Source organism: Pinus tabuliformis, chromosome 1_2, assembly GCF_031772625.1.
Source record: "Pinus tabuliformis cultivar Carrire ecotype Pingquan chromosome 1_2, CPIR1, whole genome shotgun sequence".
Taxonomy (NCBI): Eukaryota; Viridiplantae; Streptophyta; class Pinopsida; order Pinales; family Pinaceae; genus Pinus; species Pinus tabuliformis.
Window position 1 is genome coordinate 554,305,671 of NC_142298.1, and position 22,680 is coordinate 554,328,350.

General features: G+C 37.7%; 1 protein-coding gene across 2 annotated transcripts in view; it reads right to left on the reverse strand.

Moving 5' to 3' along the window:
- The window catches only part of LOC149206789 (serine/threonine-protein kinase EDR1-like), a 290,283-nt gene that overhangs the window by 90,343 nt on the left and 177,260 nt on the right, over positions 1-22,680 (reverse strand). For both annotated transcript variants that reach the window (XM_089395579.1, XM_089395578.1), the window contains 2 exons: positions 8,050-8,118; positions 7,752-7,852 (listed from right to left, as the gene is read on the reverse strand). In XM_089395579.1, coding sequence (XP_089251705.1) covers positions 7,752-7,852; positions 8,050-8,118 — 170 coding nt within the window. The remainder of the gene's footprint in view (positions 1-7,751; positions 7,853-8,049; positions 8,119-22,680) is intronic.

Below are 22,680 nucleotides of genomic sequence, written 5' to 3' on the forward strand. Positions count from 1 at the left end.
TCTCACATTAGCACCATCATTGATGACCTTTTTCCCCTCGTAGGTACAATGTTGAGCTAGAACCATCTAATAGTCATATCCCTCCTCCCCCATCATACCCTCAAGGATTTTGAGCAACTTGCTTATTGTGTCTCCCCTTGTCATCGGTCTCCCTTTCCTCCAAGTAATGAACCTATGGTGGTCATAAAGCATGACATTAATGATGGGGACCATAATGAGGATGATATGCCTGAGGTTTCTATCCACCGGAGGTTTATAAGCTTAATTGTTGATATCTCTATATTTTGGATGGAAGAAAAGATTTGTGGAATAGATTGCATCCCTTGGCTCCCTTTTTCCCCGTGATACTCAATGCATGCTCACTTCATTTTGTCACCCCCTGCCCTTGTGACCTTCCATGTTGTCATTCCTACCCTTGCCTTTGGATCTATTGCACGAGTAAGCAGAAGGGAAGTTGTTTACATATTGATTGGATGATATGTTGGTTGCATTGGGTCTATGATTACACTTATATTTGGGTGATGTAACATGCATGGTAAGGTAGGTTGCATTGCATGTTCATTTTCTCATTAGAACTAACATGATATGATATTTCCATTATAGATTAGTTACTTTTACTTTCTTGTTGATTTTTATGGCCTAATACTAAGCATGGGTGATCATAAGACACCACAAAAACATGTTGCCTCGTGTGCTTGGTCTTTGATATGTGCAGGTAATAGGTCTACAGTGCCAACAGATTGTTGGTGTTCTCATGACCTCCAATTCAAGTAGCTTCATGCACCTCTCTGAGAGCTCATGTCCCAGTTGGAGCCAAATGTTACCCACCACCTGTGGATAGTGTATATAGGAGAAAAAATTTCTCCTAAATGGTCCTTATCCGATAGCCCCTTGCAGCCACCAAATAGCTTGATGTTGCCATTATCTCCGCCACCTGAGCCAACCACGCAGTACCTCGCCCACTTGTTATGATTGTATGTTTGAAGGTGGGCCTCCAGACCCTGAAGGTATGGCTTTTCATTGGTATAGTTGAGTAAATTTCCTTACTTGTCATGGGCACTTTTGGGCATGGATTGGTGGGGTAATTCGGCGGAAAGAGTGGACTAGGTCTATATTCTTGTCTCCATTGCCCGATTTTGTGGTTAACCTTGTATCCTAGTCCCATGGGATCTCCTTTAGTAGCCACTAGCTTTAGGGTTGGCACTACTTGGGAAATTCCGACTTTGGTTACGTGGTCCCGCTTCCTGACACCACATACATCACTCTTCCATTCATTTGAGCCCCATTCATCTCCTTTCACATCTGGGTCCATATGTGTCCACTAGGCCCACATAGGGTTAGCCTTCCCCTCCCTTTGTTCACACCTTGGGTCGAAATTGAAACGATGCCTCGGAGGTTGATGCAGCTGAAAAGAAAAGAAGAAGCATAATTTGGCGACTTTCAACAAGAAATGTACCACAAAATGCAAAAGATGGTCGACACATACAAATTTAGCACGTGCCCAAAAGCCAATCATGAGCTCTACCCGTATCCATAGCCATCACCTTGGTTCCTATGGGCCCTAAATGAGCCCCCTCCGTCATTAAGGAACACATGATTGTCCCAACCCCTGGTGGGCAATGAACTGCCCCACCTTAAGGGGGTATCCACTATTACATATTACACATCATGCTCTCATCCCCTGGAGCCTCAAGAAGTTATGAATAAAAATCAATCAAAGGGAAAAGGCATGTGAAGAAGGGTGGAAAAATAAAGGTCAGGGTAACTCTTGTACCATGATTTTCTCCCTCCCACACTCATATAGCCAAGTGTGGGATTCCCTTACTATAGCTATGCTTGCACCATGACATGTGGTCTAGATGATTCCCCTAATCCCCACTCTGTTCCATTACTATATCATTTGCCACCTACCACTTGAGGGATGTACCATGGACATGTCACCCCATTTAAAGGTTGAAATCACCTAATAGAGTCCTCGATTAAGCCTTATTGAACTTGGCAACATTTGTACATGTCAAAGCCCACTATGGAAGGGCATGCCACCATGACGTGACCCATTGGTTCCATGACTTTTAAGCTCCTTTACTTGATTATTCTTATGATTTGTTGTATTGGAGTGCAAGAGGAGACATTGGATCTTATGCAAAATTGCAGGTGGATCACCATTTGGGGCTTGGTCTCCCTAAACAAGGTCCTAGCCCTCCAAAGGGCCACAATAGCAATTGTAGGATGAGCGTTGAGAGCCATGGGCCTCCACCATAGCAAATAATACTTTATGGATCCCCAGCAACACTCATTGATTATTCATATTCCACCTTTTGTATGAGGATGATGCACCTGGTTCGCCATGCCCATTTGGCTCCATAGATGCACCATACACTCTGCACATGTTCCAAGGTCCAGAGGATGTCTCCTGCTGCAAAGGGAGGGCTTATGTCATCATTCTAGCCCTTACAGATGGTCTACAGGGATTTTCAATCAACTTGGAGACCCATGAGGATGTCTTTGTGCCCCCACACCCATTTGGGAGCACCACAGGTTCTTGCTTGGAGAACAAGGGGCCAACCCCTTGTCTGATATGTTTGAGGTCCATTTTCATCACGACACCCCTTCGACTTCATTAGGCCTCCTCAAAGGCCCAACGACTCACTATATGGATCATTCTGCCCTTTTGACAAGCTTATTCTTATGTTATTGAGCTATTTTGGTGGGCTTGTCACCAACAATATTGTTATTATGCACGTTATTTCATCTTAGGGGCATTATTAGTCCAAATTAGGCCATTTGAATCCCTTAGAGGATTGTATAAATAGAAGTGAGATGATTCATTTTCATCATCATCACTTCGATTGGGTTATTAGCTCTTGTGAGATTTTCATTGTCCCTCATAGAGGATGAGTTTGGATGATATGGCTGAATTTTGATGTTTGGATCTATCTCTCTTGTCTTGTAGCTTCATTATTGGCATGATTTGATGATTGGATATACTCTTTTGTACATGTAAGTGCTTTTTTCCGAGCTTATTCTTGTTATTTACTTTGTCACATGAATGTTGTTGGGATTTTTCGCTATACAAGTATGAAATTTACTACTTTCCTATACAAATTAGTGGAAATTTTGATCTTTTATAGCGTTGCATCATGCCATGGGCCATGTATGAATGGGTGAATGTTCCTAGAGATAAATTGTGCTAAATACATCTTGATAAGTCATCAATTATTGCAAATCGAAGTATAAAGACCTTGAAGTAGCTTTTCTCATTCCCTAATGCCATGCGAAGTTGCTTAAAGGCCTCCTTGATTGGGTGAATTCTTTCCAAACAATAAAGTCTCCTTGACAGCATCTCTTCCAAAGGACAAGGCACTAATCCTTCCATAGGTGATCACTTTCAAAGCTTATTTCTCTCACCTATCTTCCTCTGTCTAGCCTCCATAGGTCACCTAGGGCATCATTTATCTCATGTTTTAGCCATCAAAAGACTTTGATCTCTTTCCCATCACTGCTCTAGGGTTTCCTCTAGAGGCCCTCCAAATTTCAGGAAATTCCAATAGTGGGATCTTGAGATACACCAAGCCCTAGCTTGAAGATTGTTTTTTGCCTTAGATTTCCCATAGCTAGTTGCCTCATTGGGATCATTGTGTTTAATCAAAAGAAAATTTCTCCATTGATCGTTTCCTCCTCCCAAATTAGGTCAAGCCCCTATTTGGTTGATCAACTCCATACCCTTGATCTAACTTTGGGTTTGTTTGGTTTTTTGTGGTCCCACAACCTATCAATGCCATTTTCACAAAGATCACATAGAAGCCAAGTCCCCATAAAGATCTCTAGGTCTAGGAGGCTTCTTGACAATACATACTCTCAAACCCTAGCCCTAAAGATCATCTTAGCCCTTCCTAGAGAGCCTATCACCTTGCTTCTAATGCAAGCACCCTATCTAGTTGAGTCTCTCTTGTGAGTAGGCCTAGGAATCACTTCCTCATCTTATCATTGACTATATTTTCTCATGATTCCTCATATACCAAGACTCCCCTCAGTGAAAGTCTGTAAAGAGAAAGGAGCTTTAGCTAAGGTGACAGTGGGCTCTCCCTCCATTGTTTCCCTTGAGCTAGTAGTTTCTCTATAGGATCCCCTCCTAGGACCCCTACTAGTTTTAGCCATAACAAACCCTAGAAACTACTGGTTGTATGTTGGATAGCCTACCTCGGGCTCCAATAGATGTACAAGTGGTAGCATCATTAACATAGGTTATGCGGCTATGTGTATTGTCTTGTCCAAATATATTTGTGTGGTTTGTGTTATGTGTGTGCCCGTATAAAATCCCATAGAGTATCAGAGCTAGACTAGGAGCATCAGAAATTATAAAGATTAAGGTCAACACGAGAAAAAATGAAGGCAAGTTCATTTTTTAAGTTAGAAAAAGAAAGGAAAATTTATATGTCTAGAATCTATACTTAATATTATTACAATATATTCTAAAGAGAATACGAAATCTGTGAGAAAAAAAAAAAACAAAAAGCAATGTTATCAGACTTGGTCAAGTCTCAATGGCTTTTGTCCAAAACCAATCCAACCTGAAAGTTGACTTGCACTAAACCAAGTCAGCGTAGGAAAGTTGTGAATTGGCTCAACTGAACAAGACCTAACCAAGTCTATGTCAACTAACATGCAACCCTACCAAAAACACTCAGCGAATTCAAAGGTCGAGTACCTAATAAACTCCCAAACAATGGCCTTGCAAAATTCGATCCTATTTCAAGATTGAAAACTTTGGAAAGAAAGGACTTGAGAGCCCAGGTAGCAAACATCTACAGCTTAAGACAAAATTGTAGCTTGAAATCCTTGACAAAAAACAAGACATGAACATGTCCAAAGTAAAACAGAACCATGGTAGCAAAAAGAAGAGAATCTTTGTGAGAGAAATTATGAAACCAAAAGTATATAGTGATTGTACTAGACTAACAACAAACATAGAGCAAGTAAACATCGGTAAATGTGGTTAGAAAATGCCACAAAAGCATATCAACATAATAAAATTAGGGACACCCAAAGAATTGTGAATGATTTGTCAACAAGCAAATCAAGCTGCCACACACACATAAAGAAACTCAAGACCACATCATTAGAATCGGCAGATCAAAACTACTAGGGCACAAATGTGTTGTGAAAGATGTGAGACATATGCAAAGAGAGAAAAATCCTTGAAAACAAGCAAGACATGAACATGACCAAAGAAAAAGTGAACAACACTAGCAAAAAAGAAGAGATGTTTGTGACAGAATTTATGAATCCAAAGGCATACATTGATTGTAGTAGACTAACACCAAAGATAAAGCAAGTAAACATTGGTAAACATGCTCAAAAACTGTCACAAGAACATATCAATGTCATAAAACGAGAGACACCCAAAGACATGTGAATGATTTGTCAACAACCAAATACACATACAAGGCAAGTCAAGACCACATCAACTGAATTTGCAGATCAAAACTACCAGGGCACAAAAACATAATGAGGAAGACATGAGAGATATGTAAAGATAATGAAGAAACTGACAAGAAAAGGAAATAGTTTCCTATCAAGAACAAATAAAAGCAAGTGAACAACAAAGTTAGACAAAGATACCTAGAAGGCAGCACACAAATGTGATGTTTTTACTTTAGGAAATTTGTAGACACTACACATGTTTGTAAATATATATCCATTAAAATAGAACCAAAAAAATAAGTCAAATGACAAGAAATGAACAGTAGACTACAAGGAGAAAAGATGAAAATGAAGAGTAGATTACTAGAAGAAAAAAAAGAGACATCCTACATGTGGAGTAGTTTTAAATATCCAAAACCAAACCCCTATAATTCATGCCAAAGGAACATTTTCTTGAAAATGTCATATGACATGAAGCCAAAAAACCTCTCTCAAAAGGCAAGCCTACAAAATGATACATAGACATGGATGTCCTAGACTAAAGGCATGTGGAGATACGTTGGTCAAATGTGAAAGTGACCATTAGGCCATGGTGTTTGCAAATATACAAACATGGAAATGAATCTCAGAAAATTTAGCGGAAAAATATCTACGAGAGATATAATACCCTAGAAGTGGTAGAAAACTTTTACCCAAAAAAATGCCCAACCTAAGAAATATTGAAACTAAGACAGGAAGCAAGTTGAGATTTTCATATTTGTTTGACTATAATTTATAAAGCATATACTTTGACATGATTAGATGTGATTTCCCACATAGGTTATTTGTTTGGACTGGAGTCTTACGAAGAAGTGTACAAAAAAGGTAACAAATTCGAAATCCCTCATTCTCAAGGTTTTGGAATTGTGAAGTTTATTAAATAACTTGAATATAGTTTCAAATGATAAACCAAAATCAAGGACAATATTGTCATAAAACTTATAGTAGCTCTAAAAATCAACTGCACATGATTTTTAAAAAATCTATGTTGCATGATACGGGGAAATGGGTATGTGTTTCCAAAATGGAAGCGCACTGGAAACATGACCCCAAAAAATGTTTGAAACAGGGAAAAGCGAGATATATATATATATATATATGTGTGTGTGTGTGTGTGTGTGTATATATATATATATATACATATATATATATACACACACACACACACATATATATATACACACACACACACACACACACATATATATAGATATATTCTACCATCACTTCTATTGAGATCCTCATCATTAGCATCACCCTTTGCCTCTATGGATGTTGTTATGGATGCACATGCTTTCCTTGGTACTTCCCTTACGGCATGTTCAACCACTGGAGGGTGGTTGCAGGGTGTATAGAGGAGCGTTGCTACTTACACATTCATTTGTTTCTGCCCCAACAGTATGTCATGATTTCAGTGGTTCATATGGAGGTACATTGGAATCCAAGAGCAAGTATGCAAGAAAGGAGATTGTCACAATGCACTCATATGTACACTATATTGTATTGTGTATATATAAAATTACAAATCTGTTCAGAGTATTCATGTTTGATCAAGTCCACAAGCACTTACAGTAAAATGTACATATTTAGGTGACAGATCAAATTTGATGGTAATTTATGAATCATATAGAGTAACACAGGGGAAATGCAAAAGATAAAGTACAAATATAATACATAGTCGAACTAAGTCCACTGGGAACTTTGGAACTAAGTCTCGTCACCGGGTATCAGGCGTACACAGCCCGTTAGCTACCATCATAGATTGAGCCTATATCAATCCTTGCCCCCATTCTTGCTTGGGAGCTTTACAAAGAAGAATGTAAATGAAAAAAAACAGTTTCCTTTCATTATTCCTTCCACATACGTTATTCTCACTTGTTAATGATATCTTGATTTTGGAACTTGAATGATTGCTTAATTTTCCATTTATTTTCTTTTGGATGATCAAATTCACTATTTCAGCATTTATTTTGCTCTGCCTCTCTGTGGAACTCAATTCGTGAGTCACTTCAAAAACCCTACTAATATATTGTACACCAAGATATTGAACAGAAACAGCCTGGAAATAGATTACACTGCACTTTCAAATCAATTCGGAAGTCAATAAAAATGATCCAAAATGACAACAACTCTAAAATAATATGCATTTTACTTTGGGTCACTGGCTACTTTAAATGACCTATTTATAGATCTCTTAATAAAAAGGAATCAAATAGTCAACCTTATAGTTAGAGAGATTAATTGATCCTTACTTTTCAGATAATCACACTTGTATGGCATCAACATACCTTGGAAGAAACTCGGTCACAATAGAAAGATGTGGTGGACGAGTAACAGCGCCCATAAAAAGAACAACATTCGGATGACGCAATCTTCGCATAATTCGTACCTGCAATCCATGTCCAAAATGTCACATTTAATGCAGATAATATTTGTATGAACAATATAAACAATAGGCTTATTATTTTCTCTTTCCTATTTGGTAAGAACTGATTGTAAATAAAAGAGAGGTAAGTACAAGAGTAAATATTTTGTAATAGAGTATTCTTAGATAAAAGAGCATTTCATGACTTATGTGCATCTTACTTCTCTTCTGAACTCTTCAAGCGCATCCCCTGAGAAATCTTGATCCAAAAACTTCTTCACGGCAACTTCCTGTTATGTGTCATCAAAATAAAGCACCATCAACTCCAAGGGAAGGCTCTCTTCTAACTTTCTTCAACTTTATTCTTATTTAACAACCTAGTACTTCTCCAGATAATGAAAGATTATAAGTGCTTCTAGTTGCTTGCAAAGTAACATAGCATCCTTTACAAAGATATCCACAATGGAATTGAATCATCAAAAACACTAACAGGTTTTACTTAGTTGACGTAACCTGCAAAAAGCAATGAAAGATTTAAAAACACCATTGGAGCAAATATGTATGATAATTGTTAAAATTAGTGTGCCTTGCAGAGTTCTATCAAGTAGACACAAAAGTATAAAGCTAAGTTACCTGAAACAGGGAATTAGGTACAAGTTTTAGAAAAGACGCTTTCAAAATGCTAGGAAACAGGGAAACACAAACAAGTTCTGAAAAAGTCACTTTTGAAATCTAGGAAACAGGGAAACAGTAGTGTTTGTGTGTGTATAAATAGATAGAAAACATAGAAAAAGTGTAAAACATTTTTTAAACACTCAGAAAAACTATAAACATTGTTATTTGCAGAAATATTTTTTAATAATATGGCCATGAAATATTATGTTTTATCATTTTATTACATTATATTTAGTTTTACTGAATAAGAGACATATATATATATATATATATATATATATATATATATAGCTAAGCAATAAGACACTCTGCTTTCAGGCCGTGTGTCTTGTGCCCTCGTGTCAAATACCGGACACTCAAAAGTCAAAACACTTGTGGCCTAACTGTCAAACACACACAACATGGGTCGTGCTTGTCCAACACTATAGTCACACATGACCTGATGTTGGCCAATGGTTAATATCTTGTCTGTTGTCCTTGGAAAATTATTTCCAAAGTATCAACACATGGATCTTAATGCATCAGGCCTAGCACTGACCACATTTAATGATAATGATCCTCTTCAGGGGCATCTGCAACACAAACAGAAGTAGTTGGACAAAACATGTTGGAGGAGAGAGGAGAACACAATGTCAATGTCAATGGTGATGATACTAATGATTTTAATTATAAGATCCAAAAGTAATAAAAATATAAATTAATAAATATAGATCATGGAACATAGAACTTACGATATAATGTAAATTATCTGTAACTATCAAAAGGTACAGCTTGTAAATACATGATTTTATGTGAAGAGTCGCTGTAAGCATATAAATACCATATATTCAATACATTATTTTAGTCCACATGAATTATTTTATGTTATCCTATTTATTTTGGGTAACCAGCATGTGAACCAATTAGGCTCATTACATTCATATCAAAGATGCTCTTCAGCAACGGTTCCCTGTGTGAGTACAAGACTTATTGGCTTGTGGCTGAAATTATCTGTTGGTGGCAAATGACCCCTTTGGCTTGTGGACAAATATTTTTTCCAAAATTTAAAAGATCAAAAGAAAAGAAAACCAAAATCATGATTCCTGATACTCCACAAAGATCGCATGGCATATCAAGTGAGAAACAAAACATTTACATTGCAAGGTCTTCTGTGATAATCAATTTCAGAGAAACCAAAATCTATATTGGCTGGCATACAAACAAGAGACCAATTAATATAAATCTAATTACTGCAGTTATAATAAACACCAAATAGACAGTGTCAGCCCTCATATTGCATGGGATTTCACCTTCTGATTTTCATCACATGATAGAGACTTACAGGATGACACTGATTGATTGTCTTATGGATTCAAGGGGTTGTTTTGGGTGCACATACTTTCCTGGGCGTTTCCCTTGTGGCCTATGCCAACTGTAGGTGTATTGTGTCTAGAAGAAAGTAGCTGCTTGCACATTTTTTGATCATGTCCCTAGAGAACATTGTTGTTTCTAGTGATTGAATATGGATGCACACTGGGTAATATTAGATCACTTCTGTATGGTATTGGTGTTGTGGTGACACCTGATTTATTGGTTTGTACTTAGGAGGGCTGTTCAACATGATCACCTTTTGCTTATGATGTTCTAGTCACCACACTGTTGATGTTTGTAGCTCAGGCAGATACTTTTGCCCAGGCCTAAGTGTCTATGTGTGCAGAAGTCACCAAATGGACCCTTAACCTTAGCAATTACTTTAAGTATTAAAGTAATTCATTTTTATAAGATAAAGAAAGTTATCTAATGAAATGCATAGGTTATTTGCATTAATGAATCAGATGAATCTCAATCATCAATCTCAAGTGATGTTGAGATTTAATCTCAACTATCAACCACTTTGAAAATTAGGGTTGTGGATTCAGTAAACAACTCAAGCTTATAAAAGGCTAGGTCAACAGAGAAGACATGTTGAGTGAGCCCAAGACACAGTGAGAGTGACATCTCAGTGATTGGGTGGAGAAGAACTCCATTCAAGTGTGCCAAGTTCGAAGAAGCTGCAGGGACTCGGGAGATCCAGTTCAGCCAAGCAGATTGAAGGACAGATCCAGGGCTTGATCAACTGATCAGATTCAGGTTCTTGTTGTATGTATTCACCTCAGTGGGCCATTATCCCAGGGCTAGAGCCGTTGTAAGTTCTGAAGTCATTTGAATAAAGAACCAAATTGAAGGGCAGAAATCTGTGTGTATGCAATTGTGACATTGATGTAAAATCTTGCTTGTGCTGATTATTTTGTTTATGTTACAATTCTAGACATGTTTTTTATTCAGCAGATCTGATCTACTAGGAAGTAATTAACCAAGTGCTAGGGTTAGAAATTAACACACATGACTATCATTAGACATGTTGTTGGAGTGACTTGGTTGTATTTTGGTTTAAGAGATGAGTCCCATTTGTGGGTGTATTTTGCATTTATAGAGAGCACTTGGTCCGGGCATTTCAAGGGTTATATTTAACATGGTTTGCTGTGGTTTGAGCTTCCTTGTGTGAATGCCCTAGCTTAAATTTTGGTATTGGATACATACATCACTTCATTATAGCATGGACTATCTACTGTGCTGGCATTGCACTTGTTCACTGTAACAAACAGTCCCTCTTTGTATCTCAAAGATAGAATTATTTTTGTAGATATATAAATGTATTGATAGATAAATGTCTGATAAGATAATGATGATGAATATTACAATGAGGGCCCCCATTATAAATACCTAGACAGGGTGCCCTTTCATTCCAATGGACGTGTCTTTTTGATAAGACACATCTTTCATTAACTAATTAACTTATCATTATTATGTTTATAACATTGCCATCCACTTAAGGAAGGCACTGTCCTTAAAGCATAGTAAACATGATTCTCTTCAGTTGAGCACATTTCTATGGAATGATGTTTATCTATTTTTATGGGTCTGACATTGTTTGCGCTTTGAGCATTGGTGAGGTTCCAGTATATTGTTGCATCTTTCTTGAAAGTGGAAGCTTCAACACCATATAATTTATAGTGTTAACCCTGCCAATAAAACTCCATACATTGTTCTTCAAGGTTTGTGGTATAACTTCCCAACTGCATCAACCATTCTACACATAACACCATATCCATATCTTCGAGTGGTAAATCATGGAGTTCTGTTTGTAGTTCTAGTTCTTGTATTTGAATTTAAACTTTATCACATTTTTGTTGAAACTGTAGCTTGTATGGTGATTCTGCATTTGTCAGGTGCCATGACATGGAGTCAATCACTTCTAAAACTAAATTTAAATATTTCCTAAGCCTGAACCTTAGGCTAAATTCAATGATCTAATTATTGACTTTATTAGCCAACCTTTTATAAAGTAGAAAAATAGGTCAATGATAGATTAAGTTCTGCCCATTGATCTCAAGAGTGAAGAAGCAATCTAAGCCCTCCATCTCTTTGGAGATTAGGTAAGCCGCTACATGAAGAGGAAATCAAGCTGTTGAGAGGGCATTCGATTTGGCACAAGAGACACTGGCCATTCAACTAAAAAAGAGGGTCGAATTGACAGAAAATGAGGAACAGTGCACATGTTCACTTTAGGAGCAGCCAATAGGGTGAAAATATCAGGTCATATAGCCACGAATTTGCAAGGCTGACAGGACGAATTTGTTGGGTTGTACAGCTGGGTTGTACAGCGATTTCTCTAGGCCACACGAGTTGTTTTGGGCAGAACCGTACATGGAAAAGATTGAGTTTTCTACTGATGTAATTTTCTGGGAAAATTCCCTTGTTGTAATCACCATTTTCAGAAGCTGAATAGAGCCCAAGTTTGCTGGTTTTCCCCACATTGGGGTTTCCAAGGTAAAATTGTGTCATATTGTTTATGTGTTTGGTTTCATTGTTGTTTTTTCTTCTGTTGTGGATGTTAAGTTAGGAACCCAGTGTGTTTGGTGTATAAAATATCAGATCTGAATTTTATTTCTTGTTTTGAGCATATTTTATTGGGCACTAAATATGAATCTGGGTTCAAAAGAAACTAATATGGTATCAGAGCAATAGCACTCTAAGTACAAAGCCATGTGATTTTACATAGTTACCAACTCAAGTGCCCATGAGTTCAGCAAACAACCATTTTCTAGGGGCCTTATTCTGCCATGGCTACTAGCATTCAGTATGAAGACAGACTAGAAGGCTCTTTGAACTATCTTCAATCAAAGGTTCAAATCACAGCAGTTCTCAAGGAGAACAAGCTGTGGAACTTCGCCAACACAACAATGGTTCCACCAACTTCAAATCCCATTGCCCTATATCTTCACGAGGTTAAAGAGGCTAAGGCACAGAGAATCATTATGGATTGGTTCAAAGGCCTCTTGATACCCCATCTATCAAAGGAGGACATTGTTAAAAAGATGTGGAATACACTCACCAAGTTGTACCAAAGTGACTATTAGAGTCATAAAATGGTGTCGAGGGAAAAACTTCATAGCATCAGAATGTCCAAGGGTGAAGGTGCGGGTGCCTACTTAACCAAGATCACACAATTGAGGGATGAGATGGCTGCTATTGGAGATACAACCCCCAAAGAAGAGCTTGTGCATATAGCCTTAAGTGGCTTTACAAAGCAATGGGAGGTGTGTGTGAAGTGTATTGTTGGTTTAGATTACTTGCCCTCTTGGGAGAGAATGTGGGACGATTTCATTCAAGAGGATATCAGAGAAGGAGGTCAGCATGGTCACCAAAAGAAGAGGTTTGAGGAGGAGAATCTTGCCCTGACAAGCAAGGGAAAGTCTAAGGCCAAGAAGGGGCCAAGTGATGAGTCTACTTCCAAGGGTGAGAAGAAGAAAGACCTAAGCAAGATAATGTCATCAACTAGGACACTCTGCCAGTTGATGCCCTAATAAGAAAAAGGGCAAACAGAAGAAGCAGATTGCGGCCTCAGCTGAAGTGGACAAATTTGCAGCAAGGTTCGTAAATGAGCTCTTACTCATTGCTTGTCTCTCAAGCTCAATGATCGCTAGTGTATGGAACATTGATAGCGGGGCTTCTTGCCACATGATGTGAGTCAAGGAGTACTTCACTAGTCTGAAGGAGAAAGACATGGACCTATATGTAGAATTGGGGAACAATGCCAAGTAACAATCAAAAGGAGTTGGAACTATCAAGTTTTAGAGGGATTCTCGTAAAACCTTGCTAATGGAGGACATCCTTGTGAAATTTCATCTATTGCAGCTACTGGAAATTATTCTTCTAACTCAAAAATTAATTATGCAGTTTGTTTGCTACAGCAAATAAGGAATAAAATCACAGCTACAATTTTCACCATAAAAATACTACAGAAAATAAAATATTGGACACTGAGAAATTCTAGCGCACACAATAAATTTGACACAGTTATTTTTGGACAATTGTCCCTAGAAAAACCCAACTTGGGAAAACCGGTGCAGCAAATGAGGGTTTTATTATTAATGTTCAACAACAATTTTGAGTACAATAATTTAGATGCCCAGCTAGCAATCTAATCTAAAGAAAATACTGGCAAAAATATTGTGAGAATTTTTCCTCACCCCACAACTATTTTTTGCCTCTAAAATAGCGTCCCCAGCCTCTGCGTTGAGATGCCTACGTCACCTTCTACGCAATGCCTATGCTGGCCCTCTAAATATTTCGGCCTTCTCTCCTTCGACTCTTCCGGGAACTGAAAAACTTCCTCCTGGAATGCTACTGCTCTCCTCTTCCACTTGCTATTCACCCTCTGGCTCTATCTTCTCTACTGAGCCACTGCTACTGAGAAAATCGAACTGCCTGGGCAATTGAGTATCTGCACCGAATGATCTCCATCATCACATCAACTTTCTTTTATAATCCACTGTTGGAGCACCAACGGCCGAGATTAATACTTAAATCAATGGCTAGGATCATTTATGCGTCGATCCATGTGAGTTTCTAGATGATTCGCGCCTTATCTCAATTAATACCGATTAATTAACCATATTCCCTAAGTTTAGACTTAAGAAATATTTTAAAATCGGTTAATAACCTAATTGAGACACTTCCAGGCGCAATTTCCAGAAACGATTTCTGGGTTTTGGAGATCTCATGTATTCTAGCCTCTCCATGAAATTTCGTGGCTAGAACCCATCTAATGCTAAAAAAAACTAACACTCCCTCTTAGCGAGGAATGTGTTCTAGCATTTTTGCTTCCTGTAGCAACACTCTGTCTTTGCATCATCTCCTGTTATGTTTTTGATGTCTCATTGCTGCTACCCACCAACTACTGCGCAACTCTAATATATGTTGCATTTGTGCAACTGCTAACCCTACCATACTGCCGCCAACGTTGCATCTGCACTGCAACTCCCTCTCATCTGTTGTTGTTGCAACTGCAACATCCGTAACATCCAAAATAGCTTGTCCCTGCTACTAAAACGGGTTCTCCACCATACCCATATGTTCTCTAAAATAGACGAACTCTCCCTAGAGCTTTCGTGAGTATATTTGCAACTTTCTCTTCTGTGGGGACATATTGTAGTTGGACTGCTCCTCGTTGTACACAATCTCTGATGAAGTGACACTGAATATTGATGTGCTTTGACCTGTCATGAAACACTGGATTCTCAGAGAGCTTTATGCAACTTTGATTATCACAATAGCCATTGGTCGCCTCCATCCTCTGCCTGAACAAGCTTAATGGCAGCTTCCGAAGCCATATAGCTTCGCACATAGTTGTGTTGGCTGCCATATACTCTGCTTCTGCAGAGCTCAGTGCTACTAACTTTTGCTTCCTGCTACACCAAGATACCATCCCTAATCTAAGTCTGAAGCAGTACCCGAAGGTACTTTTCCTATCCATTGAACTGCCTGCCCAATCTGCATATGTGTACCCACAAAGTCTGACATCATCCTCTTGAGTATATTTCAACCCATACTCAATTGTGTCGTGAATGTACCTCATAATATGCCTCGCTGCTGCCCAATGTACCCTTTTTGGTTCCACCATGAACTGACTAAGGGTATTGACTGTGAAGCAAATATCTGGCCTAGTGTTGACCAAATACATGAGAGACCCAATGAGTTGTCTATACAAGGTGGGGTCAACATCCTTGTCATCTGATGCATCTATCTTCTTCTAGTTAGTAATCATGGGTGTAGACATGGGTCTGCAATCCTACATTTTGAACCTCTTTAGAATATTTGTAGCGTATCTTCCTTGCCCAAGGAAGATCTCCCCATCCTTCTGCCACACCTCTAAACCTATGAAATAGTGCATATGTCACGACCACTAATCGTATATGTAGCGGAAAAATTAATATACTTCGTAGACAAAGACATCCATTGTAGGGTAGTAATTGTAAATTGTATATTGTATAAAAGAATTGATGTAAGATGAGTACAAATGAGAATTAGGGTCTTGTATATATAGCCAAGTAAGCACCCTTTCATGAACAGGCATGTCTCTAAGACATACCTTTTCATTATTAACTAACTAACCATTGGTTAATTTACTTATTATTTATTATTATATTTATATTATTATGATTATTATTTATTATCTATTTTTACATAATTTATGTTCATAATATTGCCTTCTCCTTCAAAAAAGCTTTGCCCTCAAAGCTTACTGATGAAGGATCGGATCTCTTCTGTCATTCGGAATAACTTCTTGTTTCTGAGCTTTTATCTTTGTTGATACAAGACGATATGATTTTATGAGCAATAGACAGAATTATCATACTGAAAACGGATCAGACCATCCTAGATTAATCTTCTAGGGAATCTTCTGATCCTTGGAGATGTGTGGTGAATAGTTATTGTATGACTAGATTGAGCTCACTTCAATATTCTTCGAAACATAAGTTTGTTTATGTTTTGCATGATATAGATTTGTAGATTGATTAAGGTGTCTACTCTTGTGATTCGGATGTAGATAAGGAATTTTTCTTGTTTGAACTTCCTTAAACGTTTTTATGGCAGTTTCCTGATTTCCTTCAGGCATTGTTGTTGTTGACTTGACTACTGAATCCTCATTTGGGGTGTCCGTCGTTTGAACTGCAACCTCTGAGTACGTCTTTACTTCAGTAGGATTTGGATTTGCCCAAACTGTGAGATTAGTGGGATCGATGTTTGTTTCTTCAGCTTGGGCTACTACATCTAGAGATTTTGATGCTTCCTTTGCGATAAGTTCTTCGTATCTATTCTTCAATGATTTCTTATCAGTCTTAAGTTTTTTAATCTGGTTAAGAAGATTTTGGTTATGTTTTTTTAGACGTAAAAGTTCTTCTTTTTCTGAATCATTGATCTTGTCGCTATTATCCTTCTCTTGATCTTTCAATTTTTTAGTTTGTTCTAATAATTTTTTATTAAGGTTCTAAGTGTAAATTTTCCTCTTCCTTCTCTGATAAACTTTCATTGAGCTTCTCGTTAAAACTTTATTTTTTTTGTTCTAACTTTTGCTTCTTAGTTTTACACTTTTTGACTTGTGCAAGTAGTTTCTGGATATGATCTTTTAAACGAGAATTTTCATTGTCTTTATTGGATATGGCCTCCTCAAGCTCTTTTTGCTTCTCCGATATTGAGTTTTGATTCCTTTGAGGTATTAATTTCGTAACATCTTTAAAGTCTTCTAACGAGGAAATTATCGATTTTGACTTCATTGTCATGTCTCAAAATGTGATCATCCTTCCCTTATAAGAAAACATCAACATTTTTTTCTCTATGTTTAACATGAACGCACCCAATTCTCTAAACCAAGGTTGACCAAGAATTATGTCAACCTCCATGTCATACATTTTTACAACACAAAATTGGGATATGCACTCATAATGATCTACTGTTATTTGTAAATCATTAATTTCATATTTTTTTCCAAAAAGATCTGTTGTTTCGCCTACATTGGCATCTGAAATTAACAGTCGATTCGCCAGATTAATATTTATGTAATTTTTGTCGTTGCTTGTACTAATAGCGATATTAATTTTTTTCCCTTGGATAGTCCCTCTTACTATAATAAACTTATGATGTGTGATTAAAACACCTTTAAAGGAAAATCGTCCTTCCTTCATCATTTTAGAATTAGGCTCCATTTTCTTTTTTCTTCAAAAATGGACTTCTTCTTTAAAATAAGTGCCCTTTTATTTGATAAACTTGAACATCTTTATAAATTCCTTTAACTTTTATTTTCCTCAATTATATATTTTTTCCCACTTTAAAATAAGTTAATATAGCTCCAATATTTAAAAAAACTACACCTTATATTTATTATAATGCTTTTAAAAAGTATTCTTCCTTTGTTATAACTTGTTATCCTTATGTCTCTTTATAGTTCTAGATTTAACCCTTTATATACTTTAATATATGGATCTTTTAAGTAACCTTCTATAATAATACCCGCTTTGTACTTATATATATTTTCAATAATTTTATGACTTGAAATTTTCTTTAAAATACCCTTTATAATATAAAACTTCTCTTTACATATCTTTTATTTATAATCTTTTCATTTTCTTTTTGAAAAGTTACAACCCTAGTGAAACATGCCTATGCACCTCTTTGGGTTATAATATAAAATATATGTCCACTTATGTGCTTTTGACTCAGTGAGTTTTCTCTACGTAAAAAGTAAAACTTATTATTCACATAAGGAGTTTTTGTATTCATTTTTCTTTTCTTTTACCTTGAAAATACCATAGGCAATTACCATGGGTTGCTAAAACGACGGGCTTGTAAACATGAAGAATCAAGATAATATTATCTACTCTTCCTTCTCTTATCTATAGTTTTAAATATATTTGGAAAGATTCCCTCTTAACTTTATCATGCACTTTTTATCAATAATGTAGAACCTTTTTATATATATGAATGTTCTCCTTCAAAATTTACATCGGGCTATATTTTTTTTAATCCTTATATGCACTTCTTTTATTTATTTTTCTTTTTTTCTTTGACTATCTTATTTTTTCTTCCTTTTTTTGTTTTGTTTAATGGTCAAAGCCCTGAATGATGAAACTGACGAAACAGAGAAACTACAACTGTGTAGCGAAACGCTTCAATTGTGACAACAACAAGGTTGACGAAGGATTAATGACCAAAGGCCAGAGCAGACTGGTGGTTGAGCATCCAGAGGATCGAACAGTTTTGATACCAATGTAACGACCACTAGTCATATACGGAGCGGAAATATTAAACTACTTCGTAGACAAAGACATCCATTGTAGGATAGTAATTGTAAATTGTATATTGTATAAAAGAATTGATGTAGGACGAGTACAATTGAAAATGAGGGTCTTGTATATATAGCCAGGTAAGTACCCTTTCATGAGCAGGCATGTCTCTAAGACATGCCTTTTCATTATTAACTAAGTAACCATTAGTTAATTTACTTATTATTTATTATTATATTTATTATTATATTTATATTATTATGATTATTATTTATTATCTATTTTTACATAATTTATGCTCATAACAGCGTCAACCGAAAATCCTTCATGTCAAATTTTGTTGTCAAGATCCTCTTGCAATCCTCTATGAGCCCTGATCATCCTGTCAAAAATAGATCATCCACATATAAAACTAGAATGAAGGGTGCATCCTCTACCATCAAATAGTAAAGTTTGGGATCTGTGTCACTCTTGACGAACCCCATCTACTGCAAGTAAGAGTCAATTCTACCATACCATGCCCTAGGAGCCTGTTTAATCCCGTATAGAGCCTTCTTCAATTTCACACATGCATGCACCTCTCATGAGTCTCAAAGTCCTCTAGTTGTTCTATGTACACTTCCTCCTCTATCTCTTCGTTCAAGAAGGTTGTCTTGATGTCCATCTGGTGAATCTGCCATCCCATCTGAGTTGCTCGAGATATAACTAACCGGATAGTAGTGTATCTGGAAATTGGAGCGAAGGTTTCCTCATAATCTATCCCTTCCTTTTGTGTATACCCCTTTGCTAGAGATATAACTAACCGGATAGAAGTGTATCTGGAAATTGGAGCGAAGGTTTCCTCATAATCTATCCCTTCCTTTTGTGTATACCCCTTTGCCATGAACATAACCTTGTACTTTTCCACACTGTCGTATGCCGCATATTTGATCTTATAGATCCACCTCGAACCTACAACTGATCTGTCTTTTGGCCTGGGCACTACCTCCCAAACATCATTCGTCATGATAGAGCTATACTCTTCTACCATGGCATCTATCCACACCTGATGTTGTGCGGCCTCCTGAAAGTTGAAAGGTTCTGCAACTTGAGCTACCAATGCTTGGTACCTGTCAAGTTGTCTACATTGTCTCTTGCTCGTCCTAGGAGTTCCAATAAACTCCTCTGCATCTCTTAATGTCTAACGAACCTCTCTGTTGGCTCGACCACTAGTGGTGTTAAGTTCTGCCAGCTCCTCCTCATCTTGTCTTTGTTGCTCCATTTGTTGAGAACTCCATGGATTTCCTGCACCTGAGGAAATATTGGTACTAGTCACAGTACTTGACCCTTGTGACTGTCCCCTTGCTTGTCCCACTGGTTGCCCCTGTGGCAGCCACTGCTGCTAGACTAAAGGAGCTTATGCTGACTAATTCTAATCATCTGCAGGCATTTCACGAGATCACCTGAAAACTTGATCCTCCATGAACTTCATGTCTCACCTTACTACTATCTTCCTACTGCTAGGAATGTAGATTCTTAATGCTTTTGAGGTTTCGTTGAACCCAACGAAAAACCCCTTATCTACAGTCTGATCCAGTTTGGTTCTTTTATCATCTAGCACGTGACAATAAGGAACGCTGCCAAAAATTCTGAGGTGGCTGACTTCTGGCTTCTTCCCTATGAAGATTCCATCTGGCGTTTTCTTCCCCAATGCTCTATGAGGAGTCCTGTTCTGAATATACACTGTCATGTTACATGTTTTTGCCCACAGAAATCTGGGTAGATCCTGGTCATATAACATAGCCTTTGCAGCCCCAACAATGGTTTTGTTTTTCCGCTCCGCTACACCATTCTGTTGTGGATAATATGGAGTTGTCCATTCCCTCTTGATGCCTTCCTTCACACAGAAATCTATGAAGTCTTTATCAATATGTTCTCAACCATTATCTGAGTGAAGCATCTTGATCTTCTTCCCTATCGTATTCTCCACGAGAGCTTTAAACTCTCTGAAACTATCGAAGACCTCATCCTTAGTCTTCAAGAAGTAGATCCAGGTTTTCCTAGAATGATCATAAATAAAGGGGACGAAATATTCAGCACTGTTGTGAGCTCTAGTGGACATCGGGCCACAAATATCTAAGTGTATAAGTCCTAACACACCATCAGCTCTGTTATCACTATTGATTTTTGGTAGCATCGAATGTGCTCTAGCCATGAAAATTGGTGGAGAGGCTAAAGCACATGAGATCTCCAAGACCCAGAAATGGTCTGGACAGATTGTACCCGGTTTGGGAGATATTAAAATAATTAATAATTTTAATGGAGTTCCTAAGTCTAAACTTCGGAAAAATAAAATATTCATGGGTATTAATATAAAACTGGGTTAGAAGGTTCCAAAAGTCATGGATCAAGCCAAATCTAATCTTAGCCGCTGATTAGAGATTTAATCTCGGTCGTTGAAGGACCAACGAGAAAAGTATAAGAAGAGGCTTGAGGGTCAGCTGGAGAAAACACCATAGTGATCAGTCATTAATTTTGCTTGAGCGGGGTTGCTAAGCAAAGTTGAATCAGTAATCAGCAACAAGGGGCAGTGAGTACGAGGCAGAGAGGCAGAGACAATACTGAGAGACCAGCACAAAAGCAGAGAGAGTGAGAGCAGCAGCCAGTCCAGGCTACACAGAGCTCAACAGAGACAGCGCAAAGGCCAGAGGGACTGCATCATCCACACAGAGGCCGTTGGAGTGACGCAAAGGGTCCCAAAAGCTCCACAGTGCCTCAGACAGCTGACGCAAAGGGTCAGAAGGCTGACACAGGTTAGTAGGAGGCTGACGCAGAGGCCAAAAGGGTTAGTGCTAAGCTTCAATTGTGTTGGAGAGGATTTCGTGGGACAGGTTTTCTGAATACCTATTTCCGAATATAGAGGTATTGTTGCCATGTATTTTTCTCTGTCGGGTGAGTCGATTAGGCACCCAGTTGTACTCAAATAGACTGCATCATAATATAACCCTCGAAATAGTTGCATCGGTTTTCCCGCATTGGGTTTTTACGGGGACATTTGTCCAAAAATAATGGTGTCATTTGTGTGCTTGATTTCTTTCAGTTGATGATTTGTAAATGTTGTGATTTTATTGTGTTTATTTTGGTATTTAATGTATTAAATAACTTGTTCGAATTTAAACAACTAGAAAAAATAAACAATAGAATACAAATTAATTTTCTAACGGATTGACTTAGAAAAGTCATCAATCACTTCTTGGAAATGTCGCCTTAACATACTTCCCAAGTACGCACCCTCTGCACACATCATCGTGTTCAGTTCCAAGTTCAGGAACACCTGTTATGGTTTCTCTGAGCATCCTGAGTGCTCCATGGTGTGGATGTCCCTTTCTCTTGTGCCATAATTCATTCAGCTCCTTCCCACTACTATTGTTACTGCCTATCAGTGCCACTAGAGAATTGATTTGTAACTGGTTCAACCTGTTACTTCAAACTCCAATCTATCTTACCTTTTTCCAGCTTAGGTGTTTGACATATGCTTCCTTATCATACCACTTATCCTGTAACTAAGATACTGAAATCAGGTTCATACCCAATCCTGGCACATGCAATACATCTGAAGAGTTGGTGCTTGCTCCAAACTCCCCCTGAAAAACTATGATACCTCTCCCTACTGGAGTACATTTCATTTTATTTCCCATAGTAATCTAGAAATCCATCTGCTCCTCTTTGTAGCTAGAGAAATATTCTCTAACCCCAGTCATGTGAGCTGAAAGCTCCACTATATATATACCAAACTCCCTATGAAGTTGATCCTGCTAAGCAAGCAAATTCGTCTTCCAATCTGGATGACAAATCTGAAGTCTCTTGAATGTTACTTCTATCCATGGCTATGCTTGAACAAACTTAGTGTGTTATTCCTCTCTTTCTCCTGACGCAAATTCTGCTCTACAGCGTGCAGCAGAAACTCTCTGCATCCAACCAGGATTTTGCTCAACGAAAATCTAAGCTGCAACTGCTCCCTCTGACTGTCAGAATGACTAAACTGGGCAATTT